This window comes from Citrus clementina, unplaced genomic scaffold, assembly GCF_000493195.1.
Source record: "Citrus clementina cultivar Clemenules unplaced genomic scaffold, Citrus_clementina_v1.0 scaffold_5, whole genome shotgun sequence".
NCBI lineage: Eukaryota > Viridiplantae > Streptophyta > Magnoliopsida > Sapindales > Rutaceae > Citrus > Citrus x clementina.
Window position 1 is genome coordinate 12,936,686 of NW_006262201.1, and position 18,184 is coordinate 12,954,869.

The 18,184-nt window shown below is 30.2% G+C and overlaps 2 protein-coding genes across 2 annotated transcripts; one reads left to right on the forward strand and one right to left on the reverse strand.

Annotated features, from left to right (window-relative positions):
• Positions 1 to 594: 594 nt before the first annotated feature.
• On the forward strand, positions 595 to 8,205 carry LOC112098450 (cationic peroxidase 1-like). Its single transcript, XM_024184832.1, has 5 exons — positions 595 to 622; positions 5,651 to 5,832; positions 6,501 to 6,692; positions 7,111 to 7,276; positions 7,820 to 8,205. The coding sequence occupies exons 2-5, from the start codon at positions 5,659 to 5,661 to the stop codon at positions 8,203 to 8,205; spliced, it is 918 nt and encodes a 305-aa protein (XP_024040600.1). The 5' UTR covers positions 595 to 622; positions 5,651 to 5,658.
• Positions 8,206 to 11,837: 3,632 nt separating this feature from the next.
• On the reverse strand, positions 11,838 to 13,609 carry LOC112098477 (peroxidase P7-like). Its single transcript, XM_024184889.1, has 3 exons — positions 13,400 to 13,609; positions 13,020 to 13,214; positions 11,838 to 12,392 (listed from the first exon to the last, which is right to left on the reverse strand). Exons 1-3 carry the CDS (start codon positions 13,607 to 13,609, stop codon positions 11,838 to 11,840), a joined length of 960 nt encoding a protein of 319 aa, XP_024040657.1.
• Between the last annotated feature and the right edge of the window lie 4,575 nt (positions 13,610 to 18,184).

Consider the following 18,184-nt stretch of genomic DNA (forward strand, 5'->3'; position numbering starts at 1 on the left):
TAACCATCATCATTAAGCACGTCTATAGAGATTAAATTAAGGCGAATATCTGGTACATGTCAGACATCTTTAAGCAACAACTTAGATGCTCATAATCTTAGATGCCCCCTTATTTCCCATCCGAATATGATCATAATCATAATTAACATAGGATGGGAAGTAATCATGATGTGCAGTAATATAAAACGAAGTACCCGAATCAATCACCTAATCACTAGTATGATAAGTGAGATTTACTGAGCTCTCATCATAAACAATACCTATATCACCATTAACTATGGCTGTAGTGTTCTAATTGTCATTCTTCTAAGCATCAACATTTTCTTTTGCCTGTTCTCTTTTCCATAATCTGCACTCCTTTTTAACGTGACCCATCTTTTGACAATGAAAGCACTTCATGTTTCTCTTCTGGAACTTAGATCTTTCTCTACGGTTATCATTGTTCTGCTGGTGGGATTTCTATTTTGACTTCTCCCCCACCTTTCTTGCTTTTCTGAAACAATTGTATCTGACTCAGAAAGAATTGCTTCAACACTTTTTCTTTCAGATTCTTCATTTTTTATCCTATCTGTAACCATATCCAATGCTTGTAACTCATCATCTAAAATAATTTTCATAGTAGTCAACTGATCAACTAAATCTTGAAACCCACTAGTGTGTTCTGTTATACTGCACCCTCCTTATATTTCAAGTTAACAAGCATTTTCATCAAATTAGTTTTATTTTGTGGTCTCGACTGCTCAAAATCGTCTCTCATTTTCTCCAAAGCACATCGACCCTGGATTCATTCGCAACATCGTGGTACACACTTTGATCAGTCCATGATCTAATAGTACCTACAACCTTGTGGTTTAATTGAGCCAATTTCTTATCATCTAAATCGGCGGGTCTAGCTTTTTCGTCTTTAATGGGTTCATGTAAGTCTTTCATATATAGTAAGTCTTCCATTCTAGACTTCCAAATACCATAATTTCATGATTTTAATTTAATCATGTATGTCGAAGACTCCTCCATTTCAACCACACAAGTAATGAAATAACACAAAACTTGATGCTCTGATACTACTATATTGGGAAAGAGACTTACACAAGCAGCTACAAATTAAGTGGAAACAAAAACTATTTCCTTCTTTGTGTGATTAAAATAGGATGTACACTACAAATAAATAGGTAGAAAATAATCTAACACAATCCAAAAGCAATAAATCAACCACAAGAGGCATGGAGTTTTACGTGGAAAACCCAAAACGGAAAAAATCACGGGATCGTAGTTCGATATAATCTTCCACTATATTAATGAGATTACAATAAAAAATTCTTCTTTAGATAACACTAGATGCTAATAACATTAACAATCTTAACAATCCTGGCTTATAATAGCAACTTAATATTTGTCTCTCTAATAAGTTGGTATTTCAAATAACAACCAACGAGAGGATAAAACAAAAATTAAGACTATTAGGATTATAGAGGGCAATACCAAGAACTTACCCTCCAAATTTGGGAGAAAATGAAGTTAAAATCACATTTCGATCATCCACTCAAAGATTGAAATGCAAGCCCCAAATTCTGAAAGGACACCATTGTCTATTTCTTTCTCTCTCATCATTTTCAAGCACAAAAGTTGCTGCTGCTTGCTTTTGCTCCTTTATATAATGTTTTCAAAACCTAATTTTAATGAAAATTTTGTCTAGCCCCTTTAAGTTTTCTTTAATCGCTTAACTACTCAAACTTGTAAAACTTTGGGCTTCGGCCATCCAAATGAGATGGACCCAACAAATAATGTGGGACACATGTGAATTAATTAGTTATTAGAATTACAAACCTACACATAGTTTTATATGTATATATGGTCCTTGATGAAGTTGAATTTCTAGAACATTGGGTATTTTCTTTTATTGTATAATATTTTTGTATATTGCTCTTTTGTGTAGGCATTCAAATACAAGAGGCTGTTGCTGGACTATTGTAGCTAGAGATGTGGAGTATTGTCATTGATGTTGAGAATGAGTGGATGCTTGATTTTTAGCTACTATCTTTCCCTTAAATGTGATTCAAGTTATTTGAAAATCTTGCCAAAAAATGGCAATATAATTATAATTGAAATGTAAATAAATGATGAGATTGATGAAAAAACTGTCACAAGCACGTGGGATGAGGTATGTTCAGATTCTATTCAAGTTCCCAATGGACTCGTCATAAAAACTCGAGTAAAAAAATTCAAAGAAGCACTTAATAGGTTGATTGAAGCAACTTGGGCTTAATTAAATTCGTAGAGGCCCATTGAAGGAATCACACATGATAAATGTATTATTCAGGCTCTTTAAGTTTCTAAATAATCACTTCCATGAAATAGGAAGTTGGTTTGCACATTATGGCTGGAAGATATATTGTTTTCCTTTTTCAGATACTTCCCCATTTGGAAAATATACTACTTTACTTTTTGAATACTTTCTCATTTTTTGAGGAGGCTAGTGGAGAAACCAATTAGTTTATTTCTCTTTTAATTATCGACTTTCCATTTTAATTGATGTAAGACATTTAAGACAATTAGGATTATTATTTGATTTAGATTCTTTACTATTTACTTAGAATAGAATTCTGATTTGATTTACATTCTTTCCTTATTTGTTCAAATTATGGGACAGAAAATTATTGTTTATATAATTTAAATTCTTAAATTAGTTTCCTCTAATATTTTAATGTATATAAGTGAATAAAATTTAAAAGCATGAACGAACTAAAGTAAATAAAAAATGGCAAGGAAATAGATTTTGAATTGCTGGGTTTTGATTATATTTTGACATAAAAAAGAAAAAAAAAAGCATTGCATTTGTGTGAGATAAACATAATAGGAATGTGAAAAAGAAATTGTGTAACTTTGGGTACTTTATACATTTAACGACAGAAAAATGACATAGGTGCCATTTTATAAATTTTAAGATGGTAATTAGAATATTTATAAATTTTGTATAATGTTTTTTATAATGCCTGGTAAAAATTTAGTTCATTGTTACTAAATTTTAATGAACTAAAATTTTCATTAATAAGCTAAATAAATAGAGAAGAACGTAAAATATTCCTTTGCATAGAATTCGAATGAGAGATTAACAGTTCCCTTATTGAAATCAACATATACCACTTACCATCTCTATTGTTTTCATAATAGTCCATAACCCCTTAACATATAATTTTACTATATTACTCATATTTTCAAATATACTTTTATTGATATTAATTATAAATTACATAAATCATATAAGTGGAAATTGAAATAAAAAAATTTAAGTACTAAAAATAAGAAATATATTTTCAGTGTGAATTAAAAATTAATAATAAGATATTTTTCTTATACCTTTTGTTATTCTAATTTTTTCTTATAATAAATATATTTTATTTAAAAAAGGACACCTACCCCCCAATTTTTTTTCTATATACTAACACCTTCTTTTGACTATAATACCCTTTGTAGATAATAATTAAAAAATTAACCTTAAATTTTTTTAAAAATGAACATATTTTAAGCTTTTTAATTTTCTAATAGACTAATAATATTAGAATTTTTTAATTTATAAACAAGTTTTAAAATGTAGACTATTATATTTATTATAGTAATATATTTTTATTTATTATAATTTAAATAAATCGTTGGATTAAATAAATTTTATAATTAATGCAATATATCTCATATATTAATAATATTAAAATTATTTTATATAATATTGAAAATAATTTAAAGTTTTATATATTTATTTTAATATTATGATCCTATTTATTATAAAATTTAGTTTAATATAATATAAGATTGTAAAGTATTAAAAAACTTTTTTAAATGTTGAAATTATCTTAAAATATATATATTGTTACATTTATTTTGATATTATATTTATATTTATTTAAAACATTGGAGTCAATATTTTTAAGTTAACAAAGCCAATGGGTGTTGCAGTTAAAAGGGAATAATGGTATCCTTTATTAAAAACTAAGGGGTTTACATGACTATTTCCCCAAAACCATGAGGTGTATGTATTGTTTTCCCTTATATTTATTAGAAAACACTGGAGTCAATCTTTTTGAGTTAACAGAGTTAAAGAATATTATAGTCAAAAGGGGGTAATGATATCTGTTATTGAAAACTTTGGGATTTACATGACCATTTTCTCAAATTTGGGGTGTAGGTGTTATTTTTCCTTTAATTTATAATAAATATAAATAAAAGTGTATTTGAAAATAAGGATAATATACTAAAATTATGATGTCAAGGAGGTTATTGAACTATGATAAAAAAATAAAAGTTAAATAGTAGATATTAACTTTAAAAAGGAAAAACTAATAATCTCCTATTCGAATTCTATGTAAAATAATCAAGATTGTAACCATCACAAAGCTTGATGCATGGTTGAGAACGGAATTTGCTTACTTGTTTATTTATTTATTAAAACATAAGAAACAGAATCAAATAACATTATTAAGCCAATTGTCATTTGTCAAAAAGAAATGTTGTTGGGGCTGGGTCTCGGTAGGATGGGATGTGACGCAATTCAAAAGTATTCAAAGGGAAACGAAATAAACAATAAATTGATCCCCTGGGCCTGGTGTTGCCACCAGTCAGTAATTCGCCGATTTAATATCAAGATTATTATGAAAGTTTAAGACTTTGTATTCAAGATTGATATGAACGTTTAAGACTTTGTATCTTGCTTTCAACTATATTAATTAATTCTTGTTTTGGATAGTCCTCTTAAGTTGCATTACAAGTAGTTCGAAGATTCTAAAGTTTGGGAGATTTGCAACAACATCCATGTATAGAACTATGTTTATTGGCAAAGATTAAGAAATCTAATTTGAACCGAGTTTTTGACTTGATAGATTCCTTGTGACCATTTTGTTCACACGCTTACCAACCGCCATTAAGTTTTTCAGACGATGACAAATCCTCTTATATATTTTTGACTTCTAATATAGTTTGGGCACCCAACATTATCTTGTAATTTATAAAACAAAATGCAAGACTTCAATCAATTTACTCAAAATGTTAAAATACAGTCTTCTATAATACAACCCAATAATCTTTTCCCTGACATTTCTCAAGTTTTTGCTAGATTTCCTAAGCTTTATGATGCCTTTTCCGAGTTGCTTCAAAAAATTAAAATCTGATTTAAAACTTGAGATGTGCAATAATTATTTGTAAAATATAACGAAAGTTTGGTTAGATGATAGATATTTCTTATTTTTGTGCTCATATTTTAGAAATTAAACTAATTCATAATTGTTACATAAGACTTTATAGTTAATTATTAAATTTTAAACTATGCAATGTTATATACCCATGTACTAAAAGATATCGAAATTTTTATTTACATGACTTTAGTGAGCTGCATTTGAGAATATTAACGGATCGATATAAGATGGTGGGGAGTTTCCAACTCTCAATGAATGCATGCATCCATTATTTTTAATAGTTTCTAATAAAAAATTAGCAAAATCTTTTTTCTTTTGACCTAGAACCAATAATTCATCCTCTATATAAGAGCATCTGATTTATCACATATCATTCACCAAGCACAAAAACACAAGCTCTGCTGAATTACTTTGGTGTCTCCTTGAGTAGTTTTTGATAATGTCATCTCACTCACATCTTTATGGAACTTGCTTCATCATGTTTTTGTTGTTATCTAAACTGGCCTTTGCACAATTATCCTCAAATCACTATGATAATACTTGCCCAAAAGCCCTCTCTACCATCAAGTCTATAGTGCACAATGCAGTGGTAAAGGAGCATCGAATGGGAGCTTCTTTGCTTCGTCTCCATTTCCACGATTGTTTTGTTAATGCACGTTCTATCTCTCCCTCTCTCTTTCTTTTCACTTTCAACGAAAGCGATTTGCAATTGCAAACTTGCATGCATGCATCCACCCAAAACGCATAATAGAGTTTCATTTACGCATTATCATAGTAATGCTTGAGTGACAAACTTTCTTTGTATATGTTATTTAATTTGTACATAGTGAGGTGCTAAAACAGTATTAATTAGTAGAATAATAACTCAAAATAATCTCTTTTCATTAGCTATTTTTGTTGAGGTAAATGCTCCTTATAATTTAGATCAAGTCCCAAATATTTTCAAAATTAAAATTTTCCAAAAAGTCCAGTTGTCTGTTTGTTTATGTTAAAATTTACTTAATTATCATCTATTTTTCACCTGTTATATGTTAGATTTATTTGAATTTTAAGTTATATATCATGCAAAAATACTACTTTACTCTTAAATATTAAATCGGATTGCTACAATAGTAACAACATACGTGTATTACGGTAACTTTTTTTTAGGGATGAACTGAATAATTAGCTCAAACCACATATAAAACTGAAGGAAATTTACTATTAATACATTTTTGTTATCAATATGGTTATATTACAATTTGATTAGTTGGGCATATGATAGTGTATTACGGTAACTTTTTTTTTATAATTAAATTTCGTTTATGCCTCAATTTGCAGGGTTGTGATGCATCAGTTCTATTAGATGACACTTCAAGTTTTACTGGTGAGAAATCAGCCAGCGCCAATGCGAATTCAATAAGAGGCTTCGAAGTGATCGATTCAGTTAAATCTAAAGTTGAGAGTCTCTGCCCTGGTGTTGTTTCTTGTGCAGACATCTTAGCTGTTGCTGCTCGAGATTCCGTTGTTGCTGTAAGTGAAGTGAAAATTGCATTAACGACTACTTGAGATTATTGTCACCTAATAGTAATAACTGCAGGCCCAAAATCTTAGCACTTTTCTTTATTATTATTGTTGGATCCTTATCATCGACTTAGGCTTAATTTTGGTTAAACGGTTTCTCTAACACAATTAAATTCAATTCTCTCAACTTATAAACTCATTCAATTTCTTGATTCACTTTTAAGCTCGTCTTTTGGTACATCCAAAACCTTTTTCTTTTTCCCTTTTTTTTCTTTTTTCCTAATCTTAGCCTACAAACATTTCACATAAGGAAGCACATGAAACCCTATCTTATCAGCTTAAACTTTTGGCTAAGCAGTTATTAACAGTATAATGGAATTTTATTTATCAAAATTAATTAATTAATCAGATATTCTTTTTTGTTCAGTTCGGGGGGCCTTCATGGACAGTTCAATTAGGTAGAAGAGATTCGACAACGGCAAGTTCCAGTGCAGTAAATACTAATATTCCATCCCCTCTCATGGATCTTAATGACCTTATTTCTAACTTTGCAAAGAAAGGACTCAGTGCTAAAGAAATGGTGGCCCTCTCAGGTAATAAAATTATTATTAGATTAATAAACTTAGACCTTGTGCTGATCTAAGCTGCACTAATCTTTCAAAATCATATCTCATCACCTGCACAACCAAAAAAGGCCTCTAGTATCAGTGGATGTACGAGTGCATTAATAACATTGTACGCATGGTAGAATTTAGTTACATATATATACCGTGTAGAATGATCAACATAAGATTAGATAAATATTGATATGTATTGAAGATATTATCTCACATCAACTGAGAATAATTACTAGGTTAATAACATAAGTGAGGCAATCCTCAAATCCTAAGCCATTTTCGGAGTATAAGTTAGGCTCATCAGTTTTTTATATGGTATCAGAGTTAGAGTCAATTACGAGTGGGATCACTCTACTTTATCGTGTGATAAGGACTAGCTAGGCAAAAAAATCCGTATTGAGGAGAATATTCCAAGTCAACTATTAACTCAACTAGCTAGCTAGTAGCCATATTCTTTGACGTCTATAATTCTTATTTCGTGTATGATTAATTATATATCAAAATTCTGGTCATATACAGGAGCTCACACAATAGGACAAGCTAGGTGCTTATTGTTTCGACAAAGAATCTACAATGAAACAAACATTGATTCAGAATTTGCAACATCATTAAAATCAAACTGCCCAAGCTCAGGCGGCGATGACAACCTTTCTTCATTAGATGCCACCAGCCCTGTCCTATTTGACAATGGCTATTTCCGGGACTTGGTGAATAACAAAGGTGTCTTTCATTCAGACCAGCAGCTCTTCAATGGCGGCTCAACTGACTCTCAAGTCACCACTTACAGCACCAACATTGGAACGTTTTATGCAGATTTCGCCAATGCAATGGTCAAAATGGGGAACCTTAGCCCACTTACGGGGACTGATGGGCAGATTCGCACCAACTGCCGCAAAATAAACTGAATTCTATTGGGGCCTTTTTAATTAGCTTTGAACAAAGTCGTTCATTTCTATTTCTTGTTTTCCTATGTCCTGAATATTAAGCGAATAATGATCATGATGATCGTGTTACTAGATTTGGATTAATATTCAGTAAGCATTTTTTAATTTTTCTATTTCTCATAACTACAGATAAAGTGAAATCTGCCATGTGTTGTAATCTTAATACACGTTTCTTAATTGCCAGTTCTTGCAAGAGAATGGCACTTTCATTTCTCTAAAATTTATTTTACTAATTTCTGGATTCATCATAAATTGATCATCTCTTACACCTCTACTAATAAAATTAAACTATTTAATTTATTTGTTATATATATATATATATTCTAAAACAGTGTGTTATTTCTATAACTGTTTTGACACTAGTAACGAACAAAGGTGTTAAAAATTTATGGCAAAATTAAAATCTTAATTATGACCAAAATGTGTCATTCTACCATTTTATAATATTACTCTAATAATAGTTTGTTTGATTTTTGACTAGACATGAAATATGATTCAGATTGATTCATATATATATATATATAGAGAGAGAGAGAGAGAGAGAGAGAGAGAGAGAGAGAGAGAGAGAGAGAGAGAGAGAGAGCCAGTTTGAGATTGTTGTGGATGACAAAATAAGTTGCTTCTACTGTATTAATGAAATAAATCATTGAACAAAAAAGTGATTAGGTTTTTGATAAACTATATTATTTCAGTTACTATTAAGTTTCAAAAGCAAAGTATATGAATTTAGTAAAATTTATTATTAAATTGTTCCTCATTTTGTAATTACCATATGTATATGTTTAAGAGTAAGTATAATAAATTTTCTAGAATGTTTTTTAGACACAAAAATTTACATTAAAAAACTCAAATAATTAAAATCCTATGAACCTTATAATATATTATATTAAATATGATAAAGTTCATAGCGTAATACAATAATAAATAACTTAAAATTAAATAAAAAAGTAATATGTAGTTGTAGTAATATGAAAGGGTTTATGATTTTTAGTAGTGTTTATGAAAAACATATGATACAATTGTCTTTTTATTAAAATAATAAGGTTGTTATAGGAACTTTAAAAGCGTTTGATGACTTATTCAATAAGCTACTATTATGGCTAGTTTGGGATACATGTGACTGATAAAATAAGTTGTTTTTGCTATGTGGATGAAATAAGTTGTTGATTAAAAAAGTAGCTTAGTATTTAATACATTATGTCGTTGTAATTGTTGTTAGTTTGAAAAGTAGAATACAAGTATTTGGTAAATTTTATCATGAAACTGCTGCTTTACTATATAATGACTAAATAGACATAAGTTTAGATTTCCTTCTATTTATATATTAGGGTTTATGAAAAAAATAAGATATAATTATATTTTTATTATGGAAAGGTTATGATAAGGACTTTAAAAAAGTGTTGTGGCTTAAGTTAATAAGTTGCTTACAAAAAGTAACTCTCTACATGCTTTTAGAAATTTCTTTCTATCAAAATGAAAAAAAAAAAACTTAAATAAGCAGTTTTTAAAAAATTAACCAAACATCATTTTTGTCAAAACTTATAAAATATGTTGCTTGTAGAGTTTCAACCTCATTCGCCAATGGGACCTTAAAAAGCAACCTGCTATCTACTTTAAAAACTATTGTTAGAATTGAGAAACTTATAAAATAAATAGTTATAACATCCCACATCATGAGAGAAAGAGTTCCTGGACTAGTTTATACACCTTGGACTCTTCTGGCTAAGTAAACACATTTTAAGTTGTAAAGGCCAATAACAAAATTGGGATCAACTGTGTTCCTAATGCAGACAATATCTACTTGGTTATTGGCCTCAGGCTGTTGCAGTTGGTATCAAAATCGACTAGCGACCCGATGTGTGAATGGATATGATAATGATATGATTTAGTTCCATTTTGTTTTCAATAACCCTCACGAGGATGCGAGGTCCTCAATGGGGGAAGCATGTAATATCCCACATTACTAGTGAGACAATTCCTGAACTAGTTTTATAAGCATTGGGCTCTCTTAACTAAGAAGATGCATTTTGAATTGTAAAGCCAGATAATAAAACCGTGACAAACTTTGTGTCCAAATGAAACAATATCTACTTGGTTGTTGGGTTTGAACTATTGCAATAACTATTAAAAAATTTAACATAAACTAGTTCTATCAAAACTTATGTGATAAGTCTCCTTAACATTTCAACTGCAATTATAAACGTAGCCTTAACAACGAAAAATATGGGTGAGTTTAATTTTGACTTAAACTAAATTCATGTTAGTTTATTTCCATATAAAATATGAACCATCATTTTTTTCCTTTTTAAAACCTTTTTTTCAATGAAATTATAAGGATAAATATGCAAAAACCATGTTTTTAATATATTCTATTCAATAACTAAGAAAAATTTAAAAATAAACATATTATTTAGATTTGTATATTTGGGGTGCATTTAGCACACTATATTGTATAGTATTAGCTTTATTACATTAGCTATATTGCATCATCTTGTACTAAGCTATAATGTAATCCTATATTTAGTGTAGTATGAACTGCATTATGTAACATAAATTTTTTATTTTAATTTATAATAAATTAATAATTTAAGATTTATTTATATTTTCTTATCATTTATATTAAATTTATAATTTAAATTTTTATAATTAAAATGAGCATTTTTCACTCACTGACCACTATAAGCCGTCGCTGGCCATCCTTTTTCAGTATCATTTGAACTTTATTTTGATACAATTAAAGTTCTTTTTATTAGGCTATGCAATGGTGCAATTATTACTGGGAAAGAAATTTTCATTTGCTATAGATATGCATGCAAAGTTTCAGTTTTTAAAATTTTAACCGTAAATTTATGGCAAACGAAAGCTCTTTTTTCGGAAAAATTGCTCAATTGCTTAATTCTAAAACACTAATTTATGCAGTAGCCACCAATGACCGGCAACCGTTGAACTGTTGTCGACGGCAACATAGTTGAGTTTTTAATTTTATTTAATATTATATAATTTATTCAGTTTTTATTATAGAAAATAAAAAAACTAATATGAACAATGTGGTATTACACAAATTGGACCCCTAGGTTTATTTGATGCGGCATTGTTCACAACATGATGCATGTTAATACACCATAAGGTGAACAAGAATATTTACCAAACATGAAATTGAATTACATTAATTAATACAATTCTCTTCTCACAAAAAAAAAACAAGTAATACAATTTCATGTAATGTGGTGTGTCAAACACACCCTCGATATTATACATTTGAATATAACTTTGACGTAAAATAAACTCATGTAAAACTCTTTCCATATAAATTTACCATCATTTTTTTTACCTTATTAAAACCTCATTTCCCTTGCCAATTAATGTAATTGATTATATGAAAAATATGTTTACGAGTAAATATGTTTTTGTATTCAAATATCTTCAAATTTTAGTAAATGCACAATTGTTCAAATTTCACATGAAAAAAAATTAAAAAAAACCGGCAATTAGCTTTTATTATATGTTTCATCATTAACATCACATAGAAAAAAACTTTATTATTAATGGTCAGATCAAGAAATGCAATTCTTGAAACCAGTAAATTACACGTGCTAGTTAACTCTTCTGCAATTCATCCTGATTTCTCCATTATTACCAGTAAGTACGTTCAAGTTACCCATCTTGATCATGGAAGCGCTAAAATCTGATGCAAAAGAAATTGGATTTGTACTGTACTTTCGCACCAGCCGATCACTATCACTGCTATCATTTTTAAAAAGTTGCTGATCAGAATGAAGGAGACCCCTTGATGCTATCAAATCCTTAAAGTACTGATTATCAAATAGTGTAGTTGTTGCATCAAGTGGTTCTGTGTTGAATGTTCCTCCGGTTACTGGGCAATTCTTTTGCTTGGAAGCAGCAAATACTGGATCTATATCTGAGTCATTGTAAATCCTGTTCCGAAATGATGGGCAGCGAGCAAGTCCAATGCTGTGGCCTCCTGAGAGAGCAACTAGGTCTTGGAGATTTAAGCCTTGTGATTGGAAGTTTGAAAGAAGCACAGAGAAGTTTGAAAATGGGGAAGGTAGATTGGCATTTGCATCATTGAAGCTTGCAGTTCTTGCATCTCTTCTTCCTAATTGTACTGGATAACATGGACCTCCTAACTGAAATCACAAAAAGCAATATACTCGTCTCATATATTTGGGATTAAGCCCTGAAGATATTTGTGTAATAGAACTATTAACTGTCAAGTATAAGTTAGTAGATGCTTGACAAACAGATGTTTAGTAAACTTGAGCTACCGTACCTTTAAAGTAAATTAATTGCATTTTAATATAATTATCCAAAACATCTTTATCATAGGCAAGTTTCCGTTAAAATTTAAGTATTTTTCCTTTTTACTTGTTATTTGTATATATAATATAAAAATATTATTTTTCCTTAGAAAAGTTGGGTGTCCATCGTCTATAAAAGCAATAGCAAGGACGTTTTGGGTTTTAAAAGATAGAGATTAACTTTGTAGGTAAACTGAACCCTAGAGACTAAAGGAAAGTTTGCCATTAATAAGCACAAACTCAGTTGTTTTAAGTGTTTTTTAAAATAAATAATTATTTGAAAAAAAAATGTCGATGGATTGGCAAAGCTTAAATCAAAATTTTACGTACATCTCTTAAGATTCAAAACTCAGATGGTCGACAAAATAAACAACAGTTTCAGACATAGAGATAAATACTCCTTAGGATTCTATATGATCATCCACCGATACAAAAATGAGATAAGTGTGTACTCACAAGATTAACTGAATCACGAGCTGCAACGGCTACAATATCTGCACATGAGACCACGTTGCCTTTGCAAGCTGTATTAACTGCTTGTTTTATTTCATCAATCACATCAAATCCCCTGACGGAATTATTATTGGGTATGGCCGTCTTCTCTCCAACGAAGTTGGCTGTGTCGTCTAAAAGCAGTGATCCATCACAACCCTATCCAAAAAACACAAACATAATCACAGCTATAATCACAATTACAAATATCAATTAATTATTAACCATAGTTATAAATATTTTTTAACCTCCTAACTCTTTCGGGATTCGAACTCTACTAACCAGCTAAAAAAAACTGATTGACTCGATTAACCCTGAGGGCCTAAAATCTGAAGTACACTTACATTGACAAAGCAGTCATGGAAGTGTAGACGAAGTAATGATGCTCCCATGCGAGTCTCATTTGTTATGGCATTTCGAACAACTGTTCTTATAGTTGGCAATGCCTGAGGACACATTTTCTCATAAAAATTAGGGGTCAGCTGTGCATTTATTGGGATGATAGCAGCAGCAGCTAACACAAAATACACAACAAAAGATTTAATAGCAGCCATTGTTGGTTATTAAAGCTAGTAGAAATAATGTTTTGTTGAATTGCAAGTGATATGGGGTATTTATAGGTTCGACACTACACCATTAGTTCTCCTGTTTCCATCAATTTATTATTCTTTATTCAAAACGTTTTCCTTGTTTTATTATATATAGAAATGATTTGATTTCGAGCTGTATGCAACAAGTTCCATCGAGTTCGTTTCATTTGCTTTTGCACGTACAATGATGATCACCAACTTGCACAATTTTATTCATAAAGCAATAGATAAACAAAATTTGTGTCCTGGATATAATATGGCTCTTTGACACTTGAAATTTCAGATTTTGTAGTGCTTTGTTACATCGTGAATTAATCAAACAACACAACAAGACCATGTTAACTTACTCATCATAACATGAGTAATAATATACTCATTTGATCATTATTTGTGTTATGGTCACTGATATCTACTTATTACGTACCGCTAAACAACTATACAAAATAGTATGGATTTGGTTAATTAGGGATGTAAATAAGTAATTGATTAAGAGAAGTTTTTTTTAAATTTTTTTTTGAGGAGCATGTACAAATCCAAATTGATTTTTAAGTCAGTACTTCCTCATGATTCAAATTCGGACAGCCTACCAAAGAAGGTATTACTTGAAAATCATCCAATTTGATACACGTAAAAGATTTATTAAGATACATCACAAACTCAACTATGCTAGAACATCTCAATATATATTTAACCTAAATCATAATCGAAATGTAGCACCAATCAGTCAGTTATATCTTGTAAATGCTGTCGATTAAGTTTGATCTTCCATTGTTGCACAGTAGCCAAATATTATTTGATCTCATTATGTGAAAACGGATCTTAACAATTGGTATCATGTTCCAGGGACGGTGGGATGTATGAATGGATTCGGATACTATAAATTAAAAAAACTAGCTATTACTTGAAACAAAATCCGTTGACATTTGACAAATAGCTTTTATATTCATCAGTACATGAATGATTCCTCAGTTGCTTAGAAAAGCGAAATAGAATACATAATTATGTGGCATTTTAGATGAAACCTCTTATTTAATGTGTTGAATTCTTGATGTAAGATTCTAACTATTAGTTAGTGCCTGCACGATCAAACAATAAACAATTAATATTAGGCTTAGTTATTTGAGACCAATCATCACCACGAAACTATCCGTTATAAAAGGAGCTTATTGTCTTGCATGATTGGTGCTAGCGACAAATTGTGATTAAAGTAAAAAGTGATAATAAACTTTCATTCATATTATTCTATGTGGCCCAAATACCCAATTTATTCAGGAATATGGAAAACATAAAACGAACATACAATCAATCATATAATTAACAGATCTCTTCCATATTTTCATAATTAACAGATCTCTTCCATATTTTCTTAGATAAGTCTATTATGTTACTGGTCAGATTTTAACCATCACATTCATATGAGTGGGAGAAATATCTACCATTACACAACAAAATAATTGAGAGAGAAAGAGTAATAGAATCCCAACTTTTCCCTTATACTGAGACACATACCCGTACTTGAGTGCACAGAGGCTAGTGTAAAATCCTAGCGGGATGCAGTGTTATGTGTAAAGACATGTTACCTTGCCGCTCACCTCGATAATTATTTACTAGTTACTTTCCATTTGTTAAGAATCAAGAATTTATAATGTATAAAAGTAATAAAATTAATTCTTTGTTGCCAAATTGAAAGTCAATAAGTGATACATCAATTGTATCCAGCTGGTCATTTGTATGCACGCACTCCTCATTTTTCTTGTATAAGGCACCGAGTCAACTGAATAATTAGCATTGGGTTTAAGTAATTAATTAGCTTTTGTTAACTGTACAACATGCTCTTCAAACCTTAAAAAATTAAGTTTGACCTTTACCTATATAACAACTTAAATTTTTAAGTTAAGGTATGGAAAATGACAGGCATATAATATTATTTAAGATTCCTGTTCGAAAGCTCAAGTAGTACTTGTGTCGTTTAATATTATAATTGAAGATACTTCATCAGTCTTCGAACTGAAAAAGACTATAGGCACACGATTTTGCAGTTGGATCCACATCATGGCCGCCCCATATTACCTTTAATTATCTTCTTTAGCAGCCTAATCTAGTGCCAGAGGGTTTGTAGCACTCACAGTGGGTCTTTCCCCTCGGTGAAACTTGAATCTTAGACGTTAAGGTACATGAAAGTCTTGCGTCGTCTATGCACCAAAGGTACCATCAAGCTAATAATAAATTTAAGATTAGCAATAATATTACACTTCCAAAGTATTATTTTAATTTCTAATGATGTAGTATTTGCCCATTGAATAACAAATTTTTAAGAGACTCACATTAGCTTTCGGTCAATGGTCAACATTGATCAACGACTGGTCAATGATCAATGGTTAGCTCAGCTCACTTGGCTTGGCTTGAGTTGGTCTGGCTTGACTTATCTTGGTTGGACTTGATTCGGTGTGGATCAATGTGTTTAGATTGGTTCAACTTGGTGAATCAACTCAGTTTTGGGACATCAAACTTTTGGTAGTGATTACAGGTGCATTCATATTCCGATTGGACTGATTTTTGTAACATCGTGTTCCTCTCGTCGAGCTCTTCGATTTGATATGCTATATTGCTATTTAAAGCACTGATTACTAGCTATGATATCACTTTGTTGGAGAATTCGAAGGATAAAAGATAAATTTTGATTAAAGAAAGCTCAAGAACATTATAAGAACAATTCATACACTCTCACAAATCACTCTCAAAAGCTTTGTTTAAATTTTTATACTTCTTCTTAGATTTGATACACACAACAGAAATGACAAGACTATTTATAGTACCCAAAACTTAATTATAACCAGACACATAAACTAAAAAAATTTAATCACAACTACTATTTTATTCTCAACCATCACACTAATTATCAATCTAACTCATTCCAATTCACATATTTCACCCATCCACACCAACCTTGCCTACCACCTAAGCTCACATAACTTAGAAAATTCTAAGGGATAGGCTAGTCTTTGTGTTTTTTGGACTTGGATGAAAAACAAGTTATGATCCAACAATATACCGGTATGTTTAATTTAGGTATACTTTTAAACACAATTTTGAACACAAATTTTTAACCACTAGATTAAAGTTAAGTTCATCGAATGATTAATACTAAAATAACATACAATTTTTTTATTCTAAAAATTAATTAATTAGACGTAGGCCCACAAAATATTTAACAGTAAACAATAAACGTGTAAACGTGAAATAAGCCTCTCTCTCCCCATATTCATTTAATTTTATTTTTTTAACTAAATTATTTCATTCAAAGATTAAAATTACACTTGATTTGGGAAGGAAGATCTCCAAACTAAATTTCAAGTAACTAAAAATTAAAAAGCCACCTTAGCTTAGCTAACAAATGAAATGAGCATTCAAGCTGCAGGCTCTTGGGATGAACTGAATTTTAAATCAGCCATTTTCCTTAATTTCTTCTTGAAATGTCCAACAACACCCAAAAGATTTCATTTGCCTAACACTGTGTTCACGACATTCACACATTTCTTTCTTTAAGTTATGCACTTATCTTTCTCTCATCTCCTTCAATCCTCTCTCTTCTCTTTGTAAATGAATTTTCTATTCCAATGGTTTTTGGATGGATGTTACTACTACAAGTTAAAGTACATACAATAACACTTCTCTGCATTTTTTCTTTGTTAGCCAGTAAATCGAAACGGTGGTTATCTATCCTTTGCCAATTCTCTTTAAATTATGAAGTAACAAAATTTCAAGCATGATAAATGTAAAAAAGGTAGAAACGGTTCCTACATTTGCTTTTTTTTCCCCCTTATTTATAGTTGTTTTATTAATCAGATTTATCTAGAAAATATTTTCTCTTATGGCTATTTGGCGTAATCTTTAGTTCATTGGCAATTTTTACAGAGAGAAATGCATGGTGATATAGAGGTGAGTGAAACGTATTTTACTTTTACTATTAAAATTTAATAATGTTCGAAAAGGGACTCACACAAGCAACTACAAATTAAGTGAAAAAAAAACTATTTTCCTCTTTTTGTGATTAAAATAGGATGTGTGCCACAAATAAATAGATAGAAAATAATCTAACACAATCCAAAGTAAGAAATCAACCACAAGAGACACATTTATTTTTACATGGAAAGCCTAAAATAGAAAAAATCATGGGACCGTAATCTAATATAATCTTCCACTATATTAATGGAATTACAGTACAAAATTCTTCTCTAGATAACACTAGAGGTTAATAACATCAAGAATTTTAACAATCTTAACAATCTTGGCTTACAGTAACAGTCTAATAAATGTTTTTCTAATAAGTAGGTATCTCAAATAACAACTAATGATAGGATAAAACAAAAATCAAGACTAGTAGGCTTGTAGAGGGTGATGTCAGGAACTTACCCTTCAAATTTGGGAGAAAACAGAGTTAAAATCGCATTCCAATCATCCAATCAAAAATTGAAACATAAGCCCCCAATTTCTAAAGGCACACTACTGTCTCCTTCTTTCTCTCTCACCATTTTCACG

Excerpts from the sequence above, each read along its gene's own strand:
- LOC112098477 (XM_024184889.1), bottom strand. The coding sequence starts at position 13,609 with ATGGCTGCTATTAAATCTTTTGTTGTGTATTTTGTGTTAGCTGCTGCT. Across the intron at positions 13,215-13,399 it reads TCCATGACTGCTTTGTCAAT|GGTTGTGATGGATCACTGCT; the intron begins GTAAGTGTACTT and ends TTTTTTGGATAG. Across the intron at positions 12,393-13,019 it reads CTCGTGATTCAGTTAATCTT|TTAGGAGGTCCATGTTATCC; the intron begins GTGAGTACACAC and ends TTGTGATTTCAG.
- LOC112098450 (XM_024184832.1), top strand. The coding sequence starts at position 5,659 with ATGTTTTTGTTGTTATCTAAACTGGCCTTTGCACAATTATCCTCAAAT. Across the intron at positions 5,833-6,500 it reads TCCACGATTGTTTTGTTAAT|GGTTGTGATGCATCAGTTCT; the intron begins GCACGTTCTATC and ends CTCAATTTGCAG. Across the intron at positions 6,693-7,110 it reads CTCGAGATTCCGTTGTTGCT|TTCGGGGGGCCTTCATGGAC; the intron begins GTAAGTGAAGTG and ends TTTTTTGTTCAG.